At 33.8% G+C, this 23,840-nt stretch overlaps 2 protein-coding genes across 2 annotated transcripts in view; both read right to left on the minus strand.

Moving 5' to 3' along the window:
• The window catches only part of LOC142347891 (uncharacterized), a 218,330-nt gene that overhangs the window by 102,959 nt on the left and 91,531 nt on the right, over window positions 1-23,840 (minus strand). The window contains exon 8 of the mRNA XM_075399081.1: window positions 6,094-6,206. Coding sequence (XP_075255196.1) covers window positions 6,094-6,206 — 113 coding nt within the window. The remainder of the gene's footprint in view (window positions 1-6,093; window positions 6,207-23,840) is intronic.
• Window positions 15,033-18,204, minus strand: LOC142341858 (lysosomal alpha-mannosidase-like). The gene has a single exon (XM_075393128.1). It carries the CDS (start codon window positions 18,142-18,144, stop codon window positions 15,190-15,192), a length of 2,955 nt encoding a protein of 984 aa, XP_075249243.1. The 5' UTR covers window positions 18,145-18,204; the 3' UTR covers window positions 15,033-15,189.

Here is a 23,840-nt window from a genome sequence, read left to right on the forward strand (position 1 = left end):
GATTAAATAAAAACTATTACATTTGAACATATATTTAGACAGGATATTATAATAAAGTTTGAAAATTTCTAGCTTTTATACATAGTTCAGAGATGGTTTTGATAATATAGTTAACTTAGGAGACATATAAGCTGAAATAATCTGTTCTTTAACAACTTTGCTTGCATGTCGTGTCGATATTACAGCCTTCCTAAGTAATCTCTATTTTCAGTTACTTATTTTGAAACGCCAATAATGTGAGATTTGACCTGCGACAAGGAATGTGAAAAGACAAGAAAAAGAACCTTGAAGATAGAAAAATTTCCAAAAAACGATTTTTTTTAAAAAAAAGTCTGAGTATCATAGCCAAAAAACCTTAGCTTGAAACGTAAAATATAAACCAAATTTTAATCAATCAGAAAGACGACAAAACCTGTTTTTGAGAAAAAGTGACAAAGCTCAATGATCCATTTTTTTGAAAACAAATGTTTTCAAAAGTCAAAACGACCATAAGCTTTCGACTAAAAAAACTATATAGCTTTTCTTGAAACTCCCCCGGAAGCCAATTGGACTCACTGATAGGCCTTTATTTGAATTGTTCTGTTCTGTATTTAACATTAAAAATAGCAAAAAATGCAAAAATATTTTAAAAAGTGGTTCGGAAGAATAATATTGAATTGAAGTTTTAAAGATGATCAAAAGCTGCTAACCTAATTCACAGGACTGTCTCTGCAGTAAATCTTGCTGACTTTATTTGATAATTGAGTCTTTGTTCAAAAACTGGAGCAAATTCAGCGATTTTAGACTGATCATCTCAATATGTGTAAAGAGCACTGACCAGAAAAAAAATGATACAAACATTTATTCTAAACCAAAGAAATCTTTGGCTTCTTATATCTTTACAGAGTGATCTGGAATAGCCAACTTTTGGAAATTTATATCAATCATCATTCAATTTTTATGAATTTTTGGCCATTTTCATTGCTGGTTTCATAGTTTTTACCCTATCGATCTGACTGACAGTCAATTGTAACGTTTATTTGACACTCAATTGAGTGTCGGAAAGTTAAAAGCAGCTTCGGCAGCATCTTTAAAAAACTGTATGGCTCCTAACACTTTTTGAGATGGAAAAATTGTAAGAAGAGAGAATTTCTGATGATGAAAATTGTTCAAATATCCTATTCGACCCGCGGTTGTCTAATTCGAAAAAAAGCGTCCCGTTAACTACTGGATTAAATAAAAACTATTACATTTGAACATATATTTAGACAGGATATTATAATAAAGTTTGAAAATTTCTAGCTTTTATACATAGTTCAGAGATGGTTTTGATAATATAGTTAACTTAGGAGACATATAAGCTGAAATAATCTGTTCTTTAACAACTTTGCTTGCATGTCGTGTCGATATTACAGCCTTCCTAAGTAATCTCTATTTTCAGTTACTTATTTTGAAACGCCAATAATGTGAGATTTGACCTGCGACAAGGAATGTGAAAAGACAAGAAAAAGAACCTTGAAGATAGAAAAATTTCCAAAAAACGATTTTTTTTATGAAAAAGTCTGAGTATCATAGCCAAAAAACCGTAGCTTGAAACGTAAAATATAAACCAAATTTCAATCAATCAGAAAGACGACGTAACCTGTATTTGAGAAAAAGTGACAAAGCTCAATGATCCATTTTTTTGAAAACAAATGTTTTTAAAAGTCAAAACGACCATAAGCTTTCGACTAAAAAACTATCTAGCTTTTCTTGAAACTCCCTCGGAAGCCAATTGGACTCACTGATAGGCCTTTATTTGAATTGTTCTGTTCTGTATTTAACATTAAAAATAGCAAAAAATGCGAAAAAATTTTAAAAAGTGGTTCGGAAGAATAATATTGGATTGAAGTTTTAAAGATGATCAAAAGCTGCTAACCTAATTCACAGGACTGTCTCTGCAGTAAATCTTGCTGACTTTATTTGATAATTGAGTCTTTGTTCAAAAATTGGAGCAAATTCAGCGATTTTAGACTGATCATCTCAATATGTGTAAAGAGCACTGACCAGAAAAAAAAGATGAAACAAACATTTATTCTAAACCGAAGAAATCTTCGGCTTCTAATATCTTTACAGACTGATCTGGAATAGCCAACTTTTGGAAATTTATATCAATCATCATTCAATTTTTCTGAATTTTTGGCCATTTTCATTGCTGGTTTCATAGTTTTTACCCTATCGATCTGACTGACAGCCAATTGTAACGTTTATTTGACACTCAATTGAGTGTCGGAAAGTTAAAACCAGCTTCGGCAGTATCTTTAAAAAACTGTATGGCTCCTAACACTTTTTTGAGATAGAAAAATTGTAAAAAGTGAGAATTTCTGATAATCAAAATTGTTCAAGTATCCTATTCGACCCACGGTTGTCTAATTCGAAAAAAAGCGTCCCGTTTACTACTGGATTAAATAAAAACTATTACATTTGAACATATCTCTAGACAGGATATTATAATAAAGTTTGAAAAATTCTAGCTTTTATACATAGTTCAGAGATGGTTTTGATAATATAGTTAACTTAGGAGCCATATAAGCTGAAATAATCTGTTCTTTAACAACTTTGCTTGCATGTCGTGTCGATATTACAGCCTTCCTACATAATCTCTATTTTAAGTTACTTATTTGGAACGCCAATAATGTGAGATTTGACCTGCGACAAAGAATGTGAAAAGACAAGAAAAAGAACCTTAAAGATAGAAAAATGTCCAGAAAACGATTTTTTTTTAAAAAAAGTCTGCGTATCATAGCCAAAAAACCGTAGCTTGAAATGTAAAATATAAACCAAATTTTAATCAATCAGAAAGACGACGTAACCTGTATTTGAGAAAAAGTGACAAAGCTCAATGATCCATTTTTTTGAATACAAATGTTTTTAAAAGTCAAAACTACCGCAAACTTTCGACTAAAAAAACTATATAGCTTTTCTTGAAACTCCCTCGGAAGCCAATTTGACTCACTGATAGGCCTTTATTTGAATTGTTCTGTTCTGTATTTAACATTAAAAATAGCAAAAAATGCGAAAATATTTTTAAAAGTGGATCGGATATATTGGATTGAAGTTGTAAAGATGATCAAAGGCTGCTAACCTAATTCACAGGACTGTCTCTGCAGTAAATCTTGCTGACTTTATTTGATAATTGAGTCTTTGTTCAAAAACTGGAGTAAATTCAGCGATTTTAGACTGATCATCTCAATATGTGTAAAGAGCACTGACCAGAAAAAAAGATGATACAAACATTTATTCTAAACCGAAGAAAGCTTCGGCTTCTAATATCTTTACAGAGTGATCTGGAATAGCCAACTTTTGGAAATTTATATCGATCATCATTCAATGTTTATGAATTTTTGGCCATTTTCATTGCTCGTTTCATAGTTTTTACCCTATCGATCTGACTGACAGTCAATTTTAACGTTTATTTGACACTCAATTGAGTGTCGGAAAGTTAAACGCAGCTTCGGCAGTATCTTTAAAAAACTGTATGGCTCCTAACACTTTTTTGAGATGGAAAAATTGTAAAAAGTGAGAATTTCTGATGATAAAAATTGTTCAAATATCCTATTCGACCCGCGGTTGTCTAATTCGAAAAAAAGCGTCCCGTTTACTACTGGATTAAATAAAAACTATTACATTTGAACGTATCTTTAGACAGGATATTATAATAAAGTTTGAAAATTTCTAGCTTTTATACATAGTTCAGAGATGGTTTTGATAATATAGTTAACTTAGGAGCCATATAAGCTCAAATAATCTGTTCTTTAACAACTTTGCTTGCATGTCGTGTCGATATTATAACCTTCTTGCGTAATCGCTATTTTCAGTTACTGAAATAATCCTTTAAATCTAGAATCGTTATTTTGTTGAAAGGTTCAGCAAGAAATTGCTCAAGACTATTTCTTGGAGTTGATTTCTTGAAGCTCAACTGAAACTTATAGCAGCTTCAAAAACCGCAGTCTGAATAAAGCAGTTTGTATACTATTAATCTTTATCATTCAGACGTTGCATAAATCTTTTCATTGGCTTGAGAAGTTTGAATCAGATGGGTCAAAATATTATGTGCATACGCAGATTATTGTTACTACATTATAAATATGTTACTACATACTTAATTTCGTTCTTTATGCCACTTTCTACAAATCTAAAAAACTCACAATGTTGAAGTACCTATTTGACAAGAGAACTAAGTTAACGAAGACTAAGTTAACGAGGACTAAAACCTATTTGACAAGAGGACTAAGTTAACGAGGACTAAAAATGTCTGTGCACTTCTGAGGAAAACAAATAGTTTGTTACGATAGACCCATAGCAAATTAATCAAAGTATTTTTCAAACATTCTACCAAATTCAGAACAAATTGAAGTCTCTTTAACAATTCCTCACTTCAAAAACTAGTAAGCAAATAGTCACATTATAAAGAATACTAAATCATCATTAAACCAGTTTAAAAAGATAAGCATTCATGAAAGAAGGTATCAGCATCCCGTTTACTACTGGATTAAATAAAAACTATTACATTTGAACATATCTTTAGACAGGATATTATAATAAAGTTTGAAAATTTCTATCTTTTATACATAGTTCAGAGATGGTTTTGATAATATAGTTAACTTAGGAGCCATATAAGCTCAAATAATCTGTTCTTTAACAACTTTGCTTGTATGTCGTGTCGATATTATAACCTTCTTGCGTAATCGCTATTTTCAGTTACTGAAATAATCCTTTAAATCTAGAATCGTTATTTTGTTGAAAGGTTCAGCAAGAAATTGCTCAAGACTATTTATAGGAGTTGATTTCTTGAAGCTCAACTGAAACTTATAGCAGCTTCAAAAACCGCAGTCTGAATAAAGCAGTTTGTATACTATTAATCTTTATCATTCAGACGTTGCATAAATCTTTTCATTGGCTTGAGAAGCTTGAATCAGAGGGGTCAAAATATTATGTGCATACGCAGATTATTGTTACTACATTATAAATATGTTACTACATATTTAATTTCGTTCTTTATGCCACTTTCTACAAATTTAAAAAACTCACAATGTTGAAGTACCTATTTGACAAGATCAGAAAAAATTAAGCTTAATTGTTACGCTATTTTTCCAGCATAATTGAAGAGATTTTATTCAACATTGGTTTTAAGAAAAATGTCCACTGACAATGACCAAACAAAAACTGCAAATGTCTTAGTTAAAGTTGCAATATTCATTGTACGTTTGTGTTGGTTCATCCTATGACGCTTACGTGTAATATCATACAATAATACATAGCAAAAAAAGTTGTGACTAAGTGCTTATCAACAGCAAGCAAATAGTGAGCGCTCTCTGCGATTTTTTCCGATCTTGAGTCTCCTCAGGGCATTAAATCTACTTAGCATACTGAACTGTCCTGCTTCTAATTAAATTAAAAATTAAAAAAAATAAAATAGAGGAAGTAATTTAATTTATGTAATAATAATATAGAGGAAATAGAGAACTCAAGCTCCGTTTTGTCAAGTCAATTGTTTAGACGCTAACTTTTTGATAGTTTGACTGACCATCATAAAAATTGAGCACTCTGTACGTTGTAAGAAGAAGTTTTCCAAGTCAATTTTTGGCGTTAAAATTTGTAGCATAGGGCCTATGGATATTTTTCAACATCCATGCAAAAAATTTGGAAAGGAGGATATGGAAAAGAGTAGAATTTACTCAAAGTTGCATTATTTTTGCTTTTTGCAGAGCTATTTGTTAGCGCAAATTTCCGGTGAAAAAGACAAGCGGAAGCGTTGAAAATTTGACCATGTATAAATAAATAAACAAATTTTGAGATCATCTTAAGAAATTGCTATCATTGTCATGATAAATCCTGAGAAGAGACTTTTCTGTCGATAACAGTTGCCAACACTGTTAGTCGATCGGATGAGTACTCAATATGTACGTCGTCTTCGCATTAGCTCAGCAAAACCTCAACTTATTTGAAAAAAAATATATGAGTTCTATCAAACTGAATCTTAAAATTGACGACTGAAACATCTGTAAATTTCCAGCACAAATGCTATTAGTTGGTATAATAGAAATAATTGCGATTGCACAACTTGTCAAATACCTGTAATTGCGATTCAGGTCTTTTCCGAAGAGAGAACATCGATAGTTGCCCACAATAACCCCATCTGGGTTCAACATTGGCACCACTTTGAACACAAACTTGTCTCTCAGCATCTAAACAAACAAAGCGAAAATTAAAAGGAGTGTCGTTGTCTGTTAGTATACCCACTTTTTTTTCAATTTTTTCAAGACACTTCTCTTCGTGAATCTCTGAATACCTGTATTATATCTGCTCTTTTTTCGCTGTCTTCAAAAAACTGCGCGTCATTTATACTTATTGTCCTAAACATAGTCTTTCAGCAATGAACTACAAAACGTCGAATAATTTGTATGAAAAACATGAAATTGCTGTTCGAGAGCATTCATCAATAAATATATCTGTTCACCTCAAAGAAAACAAATAGTTTGTTAAGATAGACCTATAGCAAATCATTCAAAGGAATCTCTGCCCAAAAAGTACTTCTTAAATATTCTACCAAATTCAGAACAAATTCAAGTCTCTTTGACAGTTCCTCACATCAAAGACTAGTAAGCAAATAGTCACATTAAGAAGGATACTAAATTCCAAGAAGTTGGTGTTAAATAAATCGTGGTTATCTTCACATTTTCTGACACAAACACCGTATCAACCATCAGAGGTAGATAGGGATATTCTGGATTCGAATCCACTTACGGGGCTTCAATCATTTGTCTTCAAAGTGACTTATGAATTTAGATACAAAAAAGGACTGTTTGAGCTCCCAACACATTGTGTCAGACATCAAAGAACGAATGTTCACATTCATAAAAAACAGTTTGAAATACTTTCTTTAAAACGAACATAGTACTGGTGCACACAACTATTCTGCTCAGCCAGTTTTCAAATCATGGAAAAATTGAAAACTCAATTGGCAGTTATACAAGTATACTATCGGACTACTTCACTCTTTTAACTTAGCCCAGATAATTCTGCAAATTGATATGCAGGATTTGGTATATTATCAGAAAAGAATAGTACAACCAACTGATCAATTACTTTACGTACATAGCAGAAGTGATGAATTAAACCAATCCGATTACAAAAATATGTGAGGCTACTCCCAAAGTCACTTTGAAATCTTCAAACTCAATTTTAACGAAATAAAACAGAATAGCAAATGTATTTCGACAAAAACAAATCTGAAAAATTCTTCTTAAATATAGCCAGTAGATCACTGGCTTACAACTTCATCAATGTTCAACAAAAGAAGTTTTACATATGTATTTACCATCTCGTTATACAACTATCATCATTACACTAGTTAAAAGAGATCAGCCAAAATTTAAGAAGTCATCAGCAAAAACTCACCCTTCAAACTTTGAAACAGAAGATCACGAAAACCGAAAGAGCAAAAATAATCGATTTCTTAAAAAAAATTACATATTAACAAAGCCGGTGCAGAAAACAGTTGCAAATACAACAGCTGAGATATCCTAATTATAGATGATACCACAAGACCAAACACAAGAGTAAAAGCATTTCCCAGATTCTGATATCAAAATTCTATCAAATAAGAGAACCTCTCAATTATCAAGCTTGGATGACTTAATAGCTATAAATGTTCCGACCCACTTTAATGGGGGAAGAACTATATACACAAATGGGTTTTTTGTTCAATCAATTTTCGCCGATCGATATATTCATCGTAGAGAGTTATGTGTGGTATTTTTTATCAAACCCTTCCAGCGTAGAATATAGAAATAAAAAGATTTTTTTAACTTCTTTTCTTCCACAGAGTTATCGAGATTTAAAGTTTTGTTAATAATAGACCAATTTCGGTTGTTTTTGTTAACATTTTCCATAGTTTTAGCCTTGAGTTTTGTTTTAGCGCATATTAATTGTAGTGGATTGTGAGTGCCATCATTAGAAATTCCTGCCAACGTAGAAAACATAAGAGAAAAGATTTTTCGAAATTCGTTTTTTTTCCACGGAGTTATCAAAGTTTTGTGAACATTTGACTTATTTTTGTTGTTTCTTCACAATTTCCGTATTTTTACGCAATTTTTGACCAATTTTGCCAAATATTATGTTCCACAAACAGAGTCGCTGCTTTTACCTCTAAAAAGAAAATAGGGTCTTTGAACTGTTTGATCTAATTTATAGCCTAAAATTGTAGTTACATTTATCAAAGATTTTGCAAAAAATAGCCTTTCTTCATCAAAAATTGCAAGAAATAAGCTTCTTCAGTCTACTATGTGTGAATTTGCCGGATTAGCACATCTAAAAACTGCTGATGCAGTCTTCGTTAACTCCAGAGAAAAGTGTTACTTGTACATGCTTTGAGTGCTCCCGAATTAAAACTTTAGCAGTCTTTTGCCAATTTATCTCGCAACAATTACGTGTTCCTAATGAAGAAACAGCAATAGCATGTCAGTTTTAGCCTAATCGCTGTTTTTAAGGCCCAAAAAATCGGAATGAAATCAGTTGTTTTAAATAATTTCTCATTTTTTGTATGTTCATTACAGAAAAGAACAATTCAAATCCTAGCACACCATTAACAGGTCCAATTGGCTTCCTAGGGAAATTCATGGAAAACTAATTTTGTAGTCGAAAGCTTATGGCCGTTTTGAATTTTAAAGATGTTTTCAAAATTAACAACGGATTATTGAGCTCTGCAATTTTTCTCCTCTTTGGTCAACCTGTAGCTTCAAGTCAACAAAAAATGTCGCATCGTTTTTTAGAGGATTGATTTTAATAAATTTTCCGGTTTTCCGTTTTGCCTAATTGTTTTTCTGCTTTGATACTACGAGTTCTCACAAAAAAATTTTAATTTTGAACATTTTCCTCCTTTTAGGTTGCTTTTCTTGATTTGTCACTTCAGCGATAGGCCAGATATCAGATTACCTACAGGAGTTTTAAAAGGAGGCACAATTGAACACATCAGTTTTCAAGTGAAAAGATGGCGGTTTTAACTGCTTCGAAACTGTCCTGTAGCAGAATTTATTTATTTTGTTTTTATTTACCGTTCTTTTTCTAGTCGCAAGAAAAAGTCTGGATCATTGCAGGTCTTAGTAGCTTCTGAATGATGATCAAATGACCATGTTCACTGATTTCAGCTGATAGCAAAGTTTTTTCATGACTTTGAATCGAATGTTTTAAGAAAATTTTTAAAAAAAGTCCTTATATATTTTCTTAAAACATTTGATTCAGACTTATTTTTAAATTTGCACTTTGCTGTACGTTTTGTCTACTGTTACCTATTCTCTTTAATTACAGGTCGCATAAAAACTATTTCTTTTGACGGTTTTGAACTTATCTAAGGTTATTAATGTATTGCTTATTGTTTTAACGGCTTCGATACCGGTTTTTCGCAAAAAAAAATTAACTAATTTTTGTCTATTTATCATTCTTTTTGTAGATGTATGACAATTCTGATTAATGACAAAACTCAATGACCTTCATCTGATAAAAAATCTTTATGATTTGCGTTGATAGCTAACGTTTTTATGTCTTTGAAATTAATTGTTTTCGAACGACAAAAATTAACTGGTAACTTTTTCCTCTTTTTGACCTTTATTCAATACTTGTTACCTAGTCTGATTTTTCAGAGGTCACATATCTCATTAATGGTGTTCAAAGAACGCACAATTGATTATATCCCATTTTGTACTGAAAAAATTGTTGTTTGAACGGTTCTTGCTCGACACCATTCTCTTGCAAAATTGTCTGGATTTTTGTGTCTCTCGTCTGAATTGATGGTTTAATTTTGAAGACGTGCAACATATTCTGGATAATGATAGGTCTCCATGTCATCCTACTGAGGTATGACTGAGCATAAATTTCAATTGATATCCAACGGCTTTCATTATTTGAAATTTTTAGCTTCAATTCAACATGTGCAATACTGCTGTTCGGCCTGCAATTCAAAAGACACCAACAAAAGCAAAAGTGACAAAAAGTGCAATATGGCAGATGTACTATTTAGGTTCTATTAGGATCTCTATGCATTCAAAGGGTAAAACTTTCGAGGAAGTTAAACAAGAACAACTGTCTGAAAAAATAGACTCCTTAATCAGTTGATGTTAGCCAAACAGAATAGCAGAAGCAATTTCCCAGTAGACCACTAGTTCCCATTGTCAGGGATATGTGCGCTGCTTATTTCTTTGAAAAATTAAACCTCATTTCAAACTACTATCCTGAAAACCCTAAATTATTAAACAACAATCAGTATCCGATATTTATCGAATAACCACACAGAAAATATATGCAAGAAAAGTTCGCTATCATCATTTGAACATTTGTGATGGTTATATCGTCAAAAAGCAGACATCTATTAGTAGAAAGTAATTGTACAAACAAAAACGTTTCTTGAACTGAATATTCTCGAATAGATATTATTTGTCTACTAAAGATTTGGCAGGAAAAAACAATAAATTGAGCAATTTACTAATAACTTTTGCACACTTATACTTTTTTAGAATAGATGCTTGATTAAACTACAATCTAATTAAAAATTGATTTGCTAAGAAACGTTTTTGGTCATTTCAAAGTTTTTAAAAACGACCCAGTGAATTTTCAATGGTTCGAAAATTTTCAAGCTCTATCGAACAAATTCGATAATCAGACAAACGCGATATCGAATACCTTACTAAGAATTATGAGAGTACAGCATCAAAAATAAGTTCTTGCAGAATTTTTAAAGGGCAACTCCGCCGGGGTATTAGACAGACAGGAAGTCAAAAAATGGAAACAAAGAATTCCATAAAACTCCGGAAATCAATCAAAAGCTCACGCTGCAGCTTCAAACACGAATTAAAAGTAATTACCGGCGCCAGAAATGGCTGAAAATTTTATGAAAAAATCAAATAAGAAAAGACTGAGAAAAATAGATTAATTCAATTCTCTAGTTTTAATAAAAAGACACGCGATCAATTAGGAAAATTCATTATTGGGAAATAGCCGCCGTTGACGCGCTTGACGGACATCGGAATTGAGACAGAAAAAGAGAAAGAGAAAAGACAAAAATTCAAAATTTTATTTCTCAATGTCAGCCCGCGTTATAATTTGTTATAAAGTTTCAGTTAGAATCTATAAGCTATAAACAATTCAACTTCTAAACTGAGAGCTATTGTGCTTAATAATAAGGTCAATAGAAAGGTGAAGCGAAATTTAAAAAGCATAGCATGACATGTCTTGAATTAAATAAATTAAAAGATGACATGAAAATTAAAATTTTAACAACAACTTCAAACTAGACAGTCAACAAAGCCTATGACCGTGTGTGCAAAAATGAAAAAAAAAAACAATTAGAAAATAAATTTTGCCAAGATTTAGCGCAATAAGAATCACTAAAACCAGAAAACTTTATGAAGAAATTGACTACAAGCATAATTAAATGAGTTTAAAATATGACAAATTTCTGGTAATCAATGACAAAAAAAGCAAAAAAAAGAGAAAAATAAAGAGATTGGCAAAAACCAGAATATCTCTGAAAGTCAGTGACGTCAAGGTAAGAGAACTTCAAAACTACATGCCAAAAACCTTAGACGCCAGCTAAAGGTTAGAACCAAGAATTGGGCCGAAATTACGCCGCACTAAAGGCAAAAAGGAAAATCTTTTGTAGAATAAGCGAAATAAACACAAAAAAATGCTAGATTAAAAAAAAACAATTTTGATTTTTCGAAAAGGAGTCAAAATGAAAAACAACTGATAAAACTCTAGCGACTATAGTTAGCTTCAATTATCTCCTGCCAGCAACCAACGAAATTTGCCATTAATGAAACTAAATGATAAGACAGCAAAAACACCATTAGTGTAAAAATCGCAGAAAACACTAGATATGGAAAAAACATTTCGAATAACTTAATCCGCATGAGCAACTGATGAGACCTTTCATTTATGAGATTAAGTGATAAAACTACAATAAGTAAAAACAATGTTAGCAAAATTCGAAAAGTTATAAACGTTTTTTAAAATGTCAGCGAATAAGTCAAAGAAAGCAATAGCTATGAACTCAAAAATTTAATTAGATTGATTTATGTGGCAACAGTTGAGACGTGTCATTAATGAAACCAAGGGGTACGAGAACAAAGTGGACAGTAAAAACTTGCAACCTAAAAATTCGATAATTTATTTTAAAAGCATATAGCCCGAAGTCATAGAAAGCATTAGCCTTGAACTGAAACAATTAAATCGACTAAATTGATCCCTATTAACCACCTATGAGACCTATCCTTAATGAGGTTAACTGATAAGAGGTCGAAGTGTACAACAAATACTCGCAAAACTCAAAAATTCTATTAAAAACTTTTGAGAACAAATAAGGTCATAGTCATGGACACCACTAGCTAAAAGCCCGCACCATTATCGACTACTGATACTAAGAGATATAGCAACAGAAATAATAAAAAAGGAAAACCCGAAAACTCACCACTTTTTATGAAAACAAATAGCATCAAAGTAATAAAAGGCACTAGCTACACGTTGATGAACTCAAGCTATTGAAAATAGGCTCAACAAAAAGACACATGTATCATGTTAGTAAAATCAAGTTGCCGCATGTTAAACAGAAAACCACTTCCAAAAACCGATAATTTGCTCGAATTCAAATTTCTCACTCACTTCAAAGAAACTGGAAAGAAAACTTCACTATTCAAAGCTTCTCATTTTTTTAATCCATTTACTACTCCAGCGTGATCAAGACCATCACTCTAATTTAACTTTTTGATGAAGTGGAAACGCCGCAAATTGGTGCACATATCTTTAAAAAACAGAGCAGGAAGAATTCAGAAGGCGACTCGAAGCGCAGACAACCGTAATTGCAGCCGAAACCAAAATCTTATATCATAAAACATTAACTCGTTACCACTCCAGCATTTGATTCAAAAAACAGAATATTCACAGCACTGTCACCACAAAAAAGAATTGAGCATTGACATCAATAAAGCCCACTGAAACAAAAATAACTACGAGAACATTCAGTAATATTACAATAATTACGAACGGATTCAAATCATAACAAACAACTTTGACAGAAAAACTCTTTGAAATCATGATAAGGCAAGACTTAATGTTTACAAAAACATTTCGTACCGTTTCAAAAATGGCAGGTATTCTAAGTATGGTCTAAAACGTATAGCCTCCAAAAGATGACAGCGGAAAATTGTCATGAAATAGCTCTAGAGATTAGTCTTCAAAAGATAGAACTCTGAAATGAACAGTGCGACCCAAAAGACACATTGTGAAAGCATAAGGCAGATATTATCCGTAAAATCAAAGTTAAACTTTTCAAAAGAAAAATTTAAATTTAATACTCGGAGTAGCGCAAAATTGCAGCTGAAACCGTAATCTTTTATCATAAAACATTAACTCATTACCACACCAGCAACTGACTCGAAAAAAGAATAATTAGACCGCTGTCACCATAAGAAAGACTTGAGCATTGACATCATTGCCGCGCACTAAAAAATTAACTACGAGATTATTCAGCAACATTACGCAAAGAAATGAACGGATTCAAAACATAACAAACCACAATGACAGAAAAACTCTTTGAAATCACGATAAGGCAAAATTTCTTGTTTATAAAAACATTGCGTATCGTTGGAAAACGACCGAAATTCTCAGGATGATCAATTACTTATAGCCTGAAAGAGATGACACAGCTGAAAACTGTCATGGAATAGTTCAAGAGGTTAGTGTTCAAAAGATAGAACTCTGAAATGAACTCTGCGACCCAAAAGACACATTGTCAAAACAAAAGGCAGATATTATTCGTAGAATCCAAGTTCAACCTTTCAAAAGAAAAAGAAAATTAGAATTAAATACTCAGAACAGCAAATGATTTTGATTTTTTGTTTTGGAGTCACTGCAATTAGGACAAAAGAATACATACTTTTCTTTTGTTGAAGGTACCATAGACAAAATGAGATAAAACTAATTCAGAATTTAAATAATTCAATTAGCAGCAAAACGAAAAAAACCCTGGAAGTGTACAAACAAAATTTTTCCATTAATTAAAACCACAATACCGGCAAAAAACTGAAAAATATGACAGAAACTGCGGAAATCGGATTAGCATGAGGATATTTTTATGAAAACAAAAATACCTCTTATTATAAAGCGGCATTCAATGCATAAATTATCAAAGGGAAGTTGCCATATTACTGATTTTTGAAAAAAGTTCACTTACAGATCCGAAAAAAGATAAGTTAACTAAAGAAATTTTCTAAACAAATTGACAAAAATGATCCCATTTTGAACTTGAAACGCAATATTATTACGCCCTCAAAAACACTGGTTTGAATTTCAGAGGGTCACACTGTTAATACTGCATCGAAAAAACCATTTCCACAAAATACAGGCAAATACAGCGAATTGGACGAAAAACAACAAAAAAACTTATCTATATGCGCCATTCTGTAAAAAAAACACTTTCCATTCTGTCGAAAACTCATTCACTGAATCAAAAACTTCTCTCGCTCAGAATTTTATTCACACGGCAATTTTACTCACTTTGGGTTTTAGGTTAAACCGCCGTCTGAACGAATAGTATTTCCGCTAAGCTTCTTCGAGTCGTCAAAAGAGAGCACAACAATACAATCCAAATTCTTTGGATTTTAAAACAAAGGAGAGCGCCTGAATGATAGCAGCTGCGAGGCTGACGGTGGCTTTTAAAAAAACAAAATTGAAAATAACTAAGAAGTACCTTTTGCATAAGCTAGTACCGAATTTGCATAACTACTTGAAAAAAATGTAACCGGAAAGAGGCCCAACAAATACCAACCATTCTTGTTCGCAAATATTGACTACAAAAAATGAGAACATCATGAGAACTGTTTACATTTCCTCTGCCAGCAGAAAACGTTGATTCCAGTGTCCGACGCAATAAACATTTACCATTGAAAAGCAAAGAGAAAATTTCAACAAGGGGGCATTCAGTTATCGAGTAGTTCCAACGTTGAAACGTTCCAAAATTGACAAAAATGGAAAATCATCATTTTCAATGTGCTCAAATACATTTTAGAATATTGAAAATTGATTGGCTATAAATTATGCGGTTTACCAGTACTATCTTGGCAATAATATCACCATTACATTGAAAGTTTGCAGCCCATTGAAGAGTTTTAGAAAATAGTTTCATTCAATTTCAAGTTCAATAGTTTTGATTTCCATTGGAGCTAAAGTGACTGTTAGACCATAATTAATGTCCCAGTTAGGATCGACGCTAGTTCCATCCACCGTCTCCCAACTCAACCTACTTACATCGCCCGCATACTTTTCACTCGAAAGAACCATTGCTCGCGCACTCTTGATCGTGAACAAGTTAGAAAAAGCAGACACCAAATCGATTGTCACACTTCTCGAAAGATCCGCGTCTTCACCTTCAGCGAATTGGTGTTCCAGTCGCAGCAAGATTACGTTAGGATCTTCATCTAATTGCATTAAGGTCAACAAATGGATGTTCTCGGGCAATGTTACGTTAGCGGATGTCATTGTAGGCTTTGGCTGACTATCGGAAGATTTAGAAGTTGGGTAGAAAGCGACCAGAGGTTCCATAAATGTTTCCTCGGCCACAAGACGATGCAACTTAGAAGCCTCCGCAATGTTTGAGTAGATAAATTTGTGGGTTCCACGAACAATCAGACCATCTCCAAACTGTCCTGGTTCGTTTAATGCCTCACCAACTCCAAACCCGTCATCTGCTAGATCTCGGCGGTGCAACATGACTTCAATTTGTCCAGAGTTCATGCTGGTTCCGCCCTCTGACCTATCTGTCAGCACCGTAGCTTGAGTGACTCCATCATTGATGAAAATCCTGCTATTCACCGGGTAGTAGTTTTGACTAGTTGGCTCTGAGCTCTGGAAATTCCAAGTGGGTCGGTAGTTCAGGATTCTTTGCAACATCTGCCGACCATTGGAATCGGTGTAGAATGTCTCGTTGTTGACAATGGAAGTGTTATAAAGAAGGACGACTTCTTTTGCGATACCGTCTTCTACAGGAATTGGTCCGACCAGCCACTCAAATTCGATATACGGTTTGTCAGCCAAAATTCTTGCAACTCCTGAAAGCCAAGGAAGGGGAAATGACAATCTGATTTCAGTCACGTATTTACCCTGAACAAGTTCGCTAGCTGCCGCATCAAAATCGTATACGAACGGAGTCTGAATTTGGGGTCTGAAGCAGTACGCCCCACTTGCAGGTTCGTCTTGATCACCTTTACTTGCATGGTACCAACCAAATGATGGCAATTCGATTGTTTCAGTCTTTCCATTCTTGAAAGTCACCTCAATTTGTTTATTCTTTAACCTGGCAGAGAAGTACTCATTAACTATGGGTTCCGCTTCGGATAGGCACCTCTTCTGTGGGACTTTAGCAGAAACACTTGTAACTTTCAAAGACTTCGATTCTTGAACAGTGTATGTGGCAAAGGACATTCCTTCGACTTCAACGGCAAATGTCAACTCATAATTGGCTTTAGAATTCATAGCCTTTCTTAGACGATTCAAAGACTCCTCGTTAGGAACTGGCATCACGTCACCAACAATTACTCTGCTGTTCTCGTCTGTTATGTAGTACTCCTCTTTGGAAACCGGCACTCGAACATAGTACTTCACTTTCCTCGCTAGAGGATTGTAAACCACAACGTGAAAATTTTCGGAGTTTTCCGTTGTGTCGCACACACTAATGTTTCTGTAAGGGCAGAAATCTAAGTTGTCAATGCCAAGCATGTCCTTTATGGTGCTTCGGGTGTTGACAATGTTCCTGTCCATGTATTCCATGTAGAACCTCTCCACAGCCTGCTTTTCAGTTCCAGTCACCGCATCATGATGTTGATTGACACCCATGGCACCCGAAAGACCTTCAATGGAACCAGTTTCATTCCACCTGGACATAACACTCAGCTGTCGTGCAATCTGTAACAGGTTGTTACTCTTCCTAATGACACCTTTTTGAGCCGGACGACTTGTGAAATAGCCCGTCCAGAATGAATGTGGATCCGATGCATACGGGAAAAAGTCGTCACTTTTTGTAGTCCAATCAATTCCTGCTTTATGTAGAGAGTTGGTGTAGCACATTGGGGTTGAATACAACACGTTGATGTTAGATCCGTTTGCTTGTCGGGCATTCGTGTACTTGATCAGAAGGTCCAAATTGGTGTACCACTTTGAAGCAACCATGTATTGGAAGTCACTTCCCATTGTCATGATGATGTGATTAGTTCTGTAATGTTGTGCTTGATCTCGAACAGCGCTGATGAAATCGTCTATTCTTTGGTTGACATTATACGTGAACAAATTCGGGTCGTCAATGATGGGCTCGTCGGAGCAGTCTACAGCGTCAAAGCAGAAACCTCCCGGCGGTCCGTAGCCATTGTACAGCGCCCCGAAGAACAAATCGGCATTTCCAGCATGCCAAACTTCCTCCATTCGTTTAGTATTCAACCGGTTGTTTTTGTCGTCATAATCGAGTCGTCCAAAAAAGAAAGAGTCAAAACCCATCATGGCAAACAGATTTGCCTGTTCTCTAGAGTGGCCGAACGGGTCAATATGCCAGGCTACTTTCGGAACCCCACATTCACCAAAAGTATTATTCAGATACCTCAAACCCAAACTCATCTGGTCAATTATTGCATTGTAATGAGCCGCACCTTCATCATTCATGCACCACCCGCCATTTGTGAACACAAGTTGACCGTCATTTACAAGTTTCTTGACTTGCTCTTTTCGTGCAGCAGTTTGCAGCTTGTACCAATTGGAGAAAAAGTACATCTCGACGTAGATAAACCTTCGTGAGGAATCCTTAAGCAGCTCGTCCACAACCGAGTTCAAGATGACATTGACATCAGCTCTTTGGATGTCATCTCTTTGACCATACGAGTACTCCTCGGGATTCTTGAGCCATCCAACATCGTCGTGTGTATGAGGTACCAAATGAACGTGAATCAAGTCATCACTCAAGTCCGGACAAGAATCGTAACCACACTTCGATGAAGATGTACCGCCCTCATTTGAGTTAGAATTCAACGGTTTAGCAGAAATAGCGAGAGCGCAACAAAGAAGAAATATCAAATTAGTTCTGTAACAATTCATTTCAGATATTGCTTTATCTTGAAATGATTTGTGACTGTTTCAGAACTACTTAATTCTAAATTATGTTTTAGTTCGATCATATGACAATAGATTCAAATGCAAAGATCGCAGGGCGTGCTATGCTATTTACATAACAACATACGACTTTTGATCTGCAAAATTAATATTTCTAGGTACAATTTACATTGACACAGACACGCCAGTTCAAGTCCGAATTAAAATTTCATCTTCGGTTGACATAACTCATATTCGGATTGATTTATATATTTTGACTACATTTTAACTCAATGTAGTGTAACAAAATAACAAAATGGCAATACAACAAAATGTCCTCAAAGACTACGAACTTCATTTTACTGCTGGAACCTATTGGACATAAACCGCGTCGTGGATATGAGTAAAATACCAAGTTCTTTTTAGAAATCATTAGACACAAAAAAATCTCCAAAAAATTTCAGGGACATCACTTTCCAATAAAAAAGAATTGGAACTAAAACAACCATTGAATAGTTGGAAAACTTCTGTCCAATCATGCTATGCAGAAACAAAGTGCAAAGTATATTTTAAGTTATTGAAATCAAATTAACCATAATTTGGTTAGCAAATGTATTACAGCAGGCTGTAGCTTGAATAAACATGACTCGCTGCTAGGCAAAAAAAAACAAACAATAATACAAAGTCAGAAACATATTATAGAACCCTTGGCATTTCTGATGGTGATTCTAAAATCAAAGCTTTTTTATATTTAAGCCAGAGAAATGAAGCCAAAAGCTTTAAATTCATCTGGTCTATGTGAGAGCAGTTTTTGTTCAAATTACACAAGATACACAACGTTTAGCCAGTCATGCAGATTCCCTAAAGGGATTAACTTAAATATTAACTTAAAAACATCAAAGATCAACTCATTAACATTACTACGATCAGTGAAAAGGTTAAACAAAAGAGACGTTATCAAATCACAAAGTAACTGCAAATAAACAATGACATTTCAGGACAATTGCTGCTATGAAGAAATAATCCATAAAGTCAAATTTGTCAAACCAAATGGGATCTGAGTAATAATTGGCAGAGATTTCGAACTGCTCAAGACTCAAACATAGGACATATACACCAAAAATAATAAAAATTAACTAATTATTTGGAGAGCATCTGATGTTGGATATCAACTCCTTCCCTATTGCTACCAAGTTAATACCAGGATGATGCAAACGAGTTTATATAAAAATCATACAAAAAAAGAATTAACAGAAGCGAGAGAGAATCCTGCCGTACGCCAGCACTGCCGACTATAAAAAAAAATGAGTTGAGAGTAGCATTATCATGCAGGATTTGGGCCAGGATATGTGCCACAACCCTCCCCCCCCCCCCCCCCACATAGAGTGGTTCCATCCCTTTTTTCCTTCAGTAAAAAATTGCATTTTCGAAATTTTTGACATAAATGGTTATTTTGGACAAAAAATCTCATAACTGTCTATTTTGTACACAGGTATTAGCACAAAAGCCAGATTTAAAAGGGTTGGATTGAAAACACATCAGTCCAAATACTGCTAAAGATATAATTAAAGGATATTCGGTGCATGGATAAAAAGAGAGACAGATGAGTACGAAGTTTTGAAAGTCCAAGTTTTTTTTGTGTAAGTTACGTTACCGAAAACGTGTTAAAAATTAGAAAAAATCTTCACTTCTGCCTTCCCTGTTAGACAGATGTAAATCAATTTCGCTAAACAGAAAGCTTCAAAAGACCAGCCAAAAGAAAGCCAGATCAATTACATCGAACCAAACAAATAAACTTGAGTCCTCGGAGCAGTGCAAAAAGAAAAGATCATTAAGAAATCCAAGTTTTTGATTTCTGAAGGTATTTTATTTGATGCAAGATTTGTAAAGCAAGAAGGTTTCACTAAGAGCCTCCAAATTATACGAGACAAATTATCTTCGAAACACCTCGTTTGCGAAACATTGTTGACAAGAGTAGTCAGTCTTACGTAAGCGACTACATGCAATGTGAATTCACAGATAATCAACATATTCAACATAATCAATGAGACAAAAGAGAGTAAGAACATAAACGACTAACATTGGAAAAATCGCTCTTAAGAGGGACAAGAGGGAGCTCTAATCATTTGCACCTTTCTTGAGACGTGAGGCGTAGAATGATGAAGACAAAGAAAATCACTAGGACAATTCAAATGACATTCTTATATACCACTTTTCCTATTTAACGTGAAAAAATGACACCAATTTTGTCGCGCTTTTCATTGATTTTTAGTATTAAATTCCCGCTAATTCAGCTCAACTGTTTAAAAGTGTGAATAAGAGAGAAATTTCGATGAATCAAAACACAAAAATTCAGGGGCATAAAAGTCAATCAAACAGCCAAAACGGTCAAGGTAAAATTCGGGCTACAAAAAAACAAACGTGTACAAAAACTGCTTCAAACTTCGTTCGATAACAGATCAAGAAGCAATTAAAATAGCCCAGCGAGCAAACTGCTGGAAAATAGACGCCGTTGACGGCACTGCCCGAATTTGGGATTGCAACAATTAGAAGAAAGAACGAGAAAAAATGATAAAATGTCAAAAACTGTTCCCATTTGGTCCCCAGAGTCATTAGATTCGCTAAATGGTATATTCAGCTTCTGATTTTGAGGAATATAAGCATAATACTAAAACCAATTAGAAGTACATTCTGAGGAACTTTGATAACTTATTTAAAAACCATTATTTCGATTCAAATATGCCTCAAAAGCAAACGATGAGAAATTTCAATAATGATATCAAGTGATAAGACAACAGAGCTACAAAACCGGGCAAGAGCTCCAAACACTATAATACTTTTTGAAAATTGTGACAGTAGTTAAAACCCTTGGATATCAATTGAAAATATTACATAGCGTCTTTTACGTGAACCAATACCAGTCATCAGTGAGACTTAGCAACAACAAAAAGAACTACCAAAACAGGCAAAACAAAGAATCAGTGATAACAAATTATTAAAACGAGTACCAATAATTTCAGTTATTATATAAATAGAATGTTAAACAGAGGACAGTAAAGAAATTGTTTTTACTATGCAGCAAAAACAGATTGCGTTGATAATTCAAGAGCCGTCCATGATTTTTATGCCGACGTAGAATTTTAAATTAGCAAGCTTTCGAAAGTCGAAACTGTTCTTAAAATCACCTCGATCGTTAGTTCTCAGTTTTTATGCTTTCTGACTCGGAAACATAACAAAAAAGCTCTGGTTATCATGCCTGGCATTCTTTATTCTTTGGGAAACTACAACAGTAGCAAGCAGTCGAATAATCTTTGTTCTGCATTGGGCTCTGCGTGGTACAAAATTGGGCAAGATTTGTGGATGAGAAGAATCGGGATATTATGTGCAAATCATTATTTCCTATTTGCAATTCCTCTTCAATGGGCAAGGAAAATAAAGAGTTAATTATGTCTTTCTCATTCAAACTTTGCGATTTTCAATTTCTGCTGCTCGGTCAAAAATTATTAATCGAAATGTGACCTTTACAACACTGAGATGAAATCATTTTTAAAAGTACAAACAACGCTATTAAAAACTATTTGTTAACACCCACATTTGACTCCCTCTGGCATTTCAGTACACATTTTGTTTGGCAGAAGAAATCAGTTCATTTCAACAAGCAGATTTCAATTTTAACATTTTCACAATGACGTTTTGAAATATTTGATTACTGTTTTCACCAGCACAATTGAATACACGTTATTAGCAGACGCTCCGTTTTTGCCACTTCAAATGGAATGACGTGTTTAAATGCCCTCGAAAGGGCACAAAAACCTTGTAATTAATAATGCTCGCTAATTAGCTGACATGGATTGATGCAAAAGGCGAAACTAAAAGATTATTTCAGACACACAGTAGATACAGATTGTCCTCTAGTTATCACAAGGACTTCAATTTCATCCATTAAAAGTTTCTAAAAACAAATATTTTATGCATAAAATTGTTCCATGCATTTCCATTGCCCTCATTAGGAGAATTTTTATTCAAAAATTATTTAGACCAGTTCTATTATGTCATTCAGTCAAGTGTAGCAGCTTCTTTAAAAAATATTAGGGTCCAAAACGAGCGGATTTTTGGTCTTTTTTTCCATTTCTGCCCTTTAGGAATTATTTCTGAAAATTTGCTTTTAAATCTGCCCACTTTTTTTAAATTCAATTTTCTTGCTGATTCATGATCGCTTTCAGGTAACAAGCGCTCAGATTCCTCTGAAATAAACTATTTTTGTCTTTCCAGGTCACTTTTACCCTTTATCACCTTCTTATTCTCAAACGTTCCTCATTGCGATACCACAACTCTAGAATAACTATCATTACCAATGGTAACCAAAATATTCAGCTCTATGAGTTTTGAAGAAACCTGACTATCAGAATGCAATTAAAAAATTTTTCCCGTGTTTTTTAGCTCTTGCATATTTTCCTTATTTATTTAATGTTGAGACAGTGAGACAGGCAAAAATAACAAAAGAAAATTAAATAATTTATTAGCAACGTTAAAAAGTTTTGCACGAAAATGCCCCATGATATCCATGTCGCTTGAACTGAACTTTCAGTTCAAAAAGCCCGTTTGCTATTTTTGTTAACGAGCAATTTGACCAATTTGAGCAATAATATCATTTCAGAGCAGCAATTCATTTTTTCCGTTCAAGTACAGGAGCACAAATATGGTGATCTGATTTGTTCAGACAGAAAAGGCAAAAGCACAAAAAACGTTGAAAATACCACCAGAAACTAATACCGGCGTGGAATTTTTCCTTATGTTTTCCTCGTCTTGGGCTCATCGTTATCGTTCACTTAGCCTTGTATGGTGCTTGACTCAATAATGTCTGTATTTAAAAAAATCCAGAGAATTATTTGGTAAAAACATATTCCACTAGGAATCTCGAATAAAAGTTACTAATATTTCATCATTTTTTAAAAATCTTGTCTTATTTTATTTTTAGTAAGAACTGCTTCTAACAAACCTTTAAATTCACCGTATGCAATTAATTCTGAAAAGAGTTTGTCAAATGCATCGCAAGCCCTCAATGCGCTGAATGTAACAAAATTTGTCTCTCAAAGCTAATTGCTTGTTTAAAGACGTTTAATTGTTTGTTTAGAGATTATTTAAATGTCCCGCAAGAACGCGGTTGGATTCCTCATAAAAAAATTGGACTTATTACCATCATAATACTCTTTCAAAAAAAAATTGTGATATTCTGATCACCAAGTCCTCAAGAAGGGCAAATTTTTTAATAACACAGCATTATAAAATCGAAAAACAATTTTTTTGTAGTTATTCAAATTTTCAATACAAATTTTTTTCATAAAACTTTCAATACATCAACTTTTTTTCAAAAGTTTGTGAGTATCTGAGCTATTGCGTTTTGAATATTCAGCATCTATTTTCAAATATGATTATGTGCACCGGTAGCAATGTCTGCTGTCATTTTGGAATCTATCAAATGGCATTTCCAGAGTGAGAACTATTCACTTTCAGTTCCCTTTTTTGCCACGCAACTCTGACGCTTAACTTAGGGTTTCAGATAAGATCAAATTACCCCAATTTCAAAGGTGAAACTCAGAGTTATAGTTTTCAAAGACACTAAGTCAATAATTCTTTAACTATACAACAAACGAATGAACAGCTTTGATTGAACACACCAGACAGAGAGTAAATTTCGAAGC

The sequence above is a fragment of the Convolutriloba macropyga genome, chromosome 1 (genome assembly GCF_964194025.1).
Source record: "Convolutriloba macropyga chromosome 1, txConMacr16.3, whole genome shotgun sequence".
In the NCBI taxonomy this organism is placed as follows: Eukaryota; Metazoa; Xenacoelomorpha; order Acoela; family Convolutidae; genus Convolutriloba; species Convolutriloba macropyga.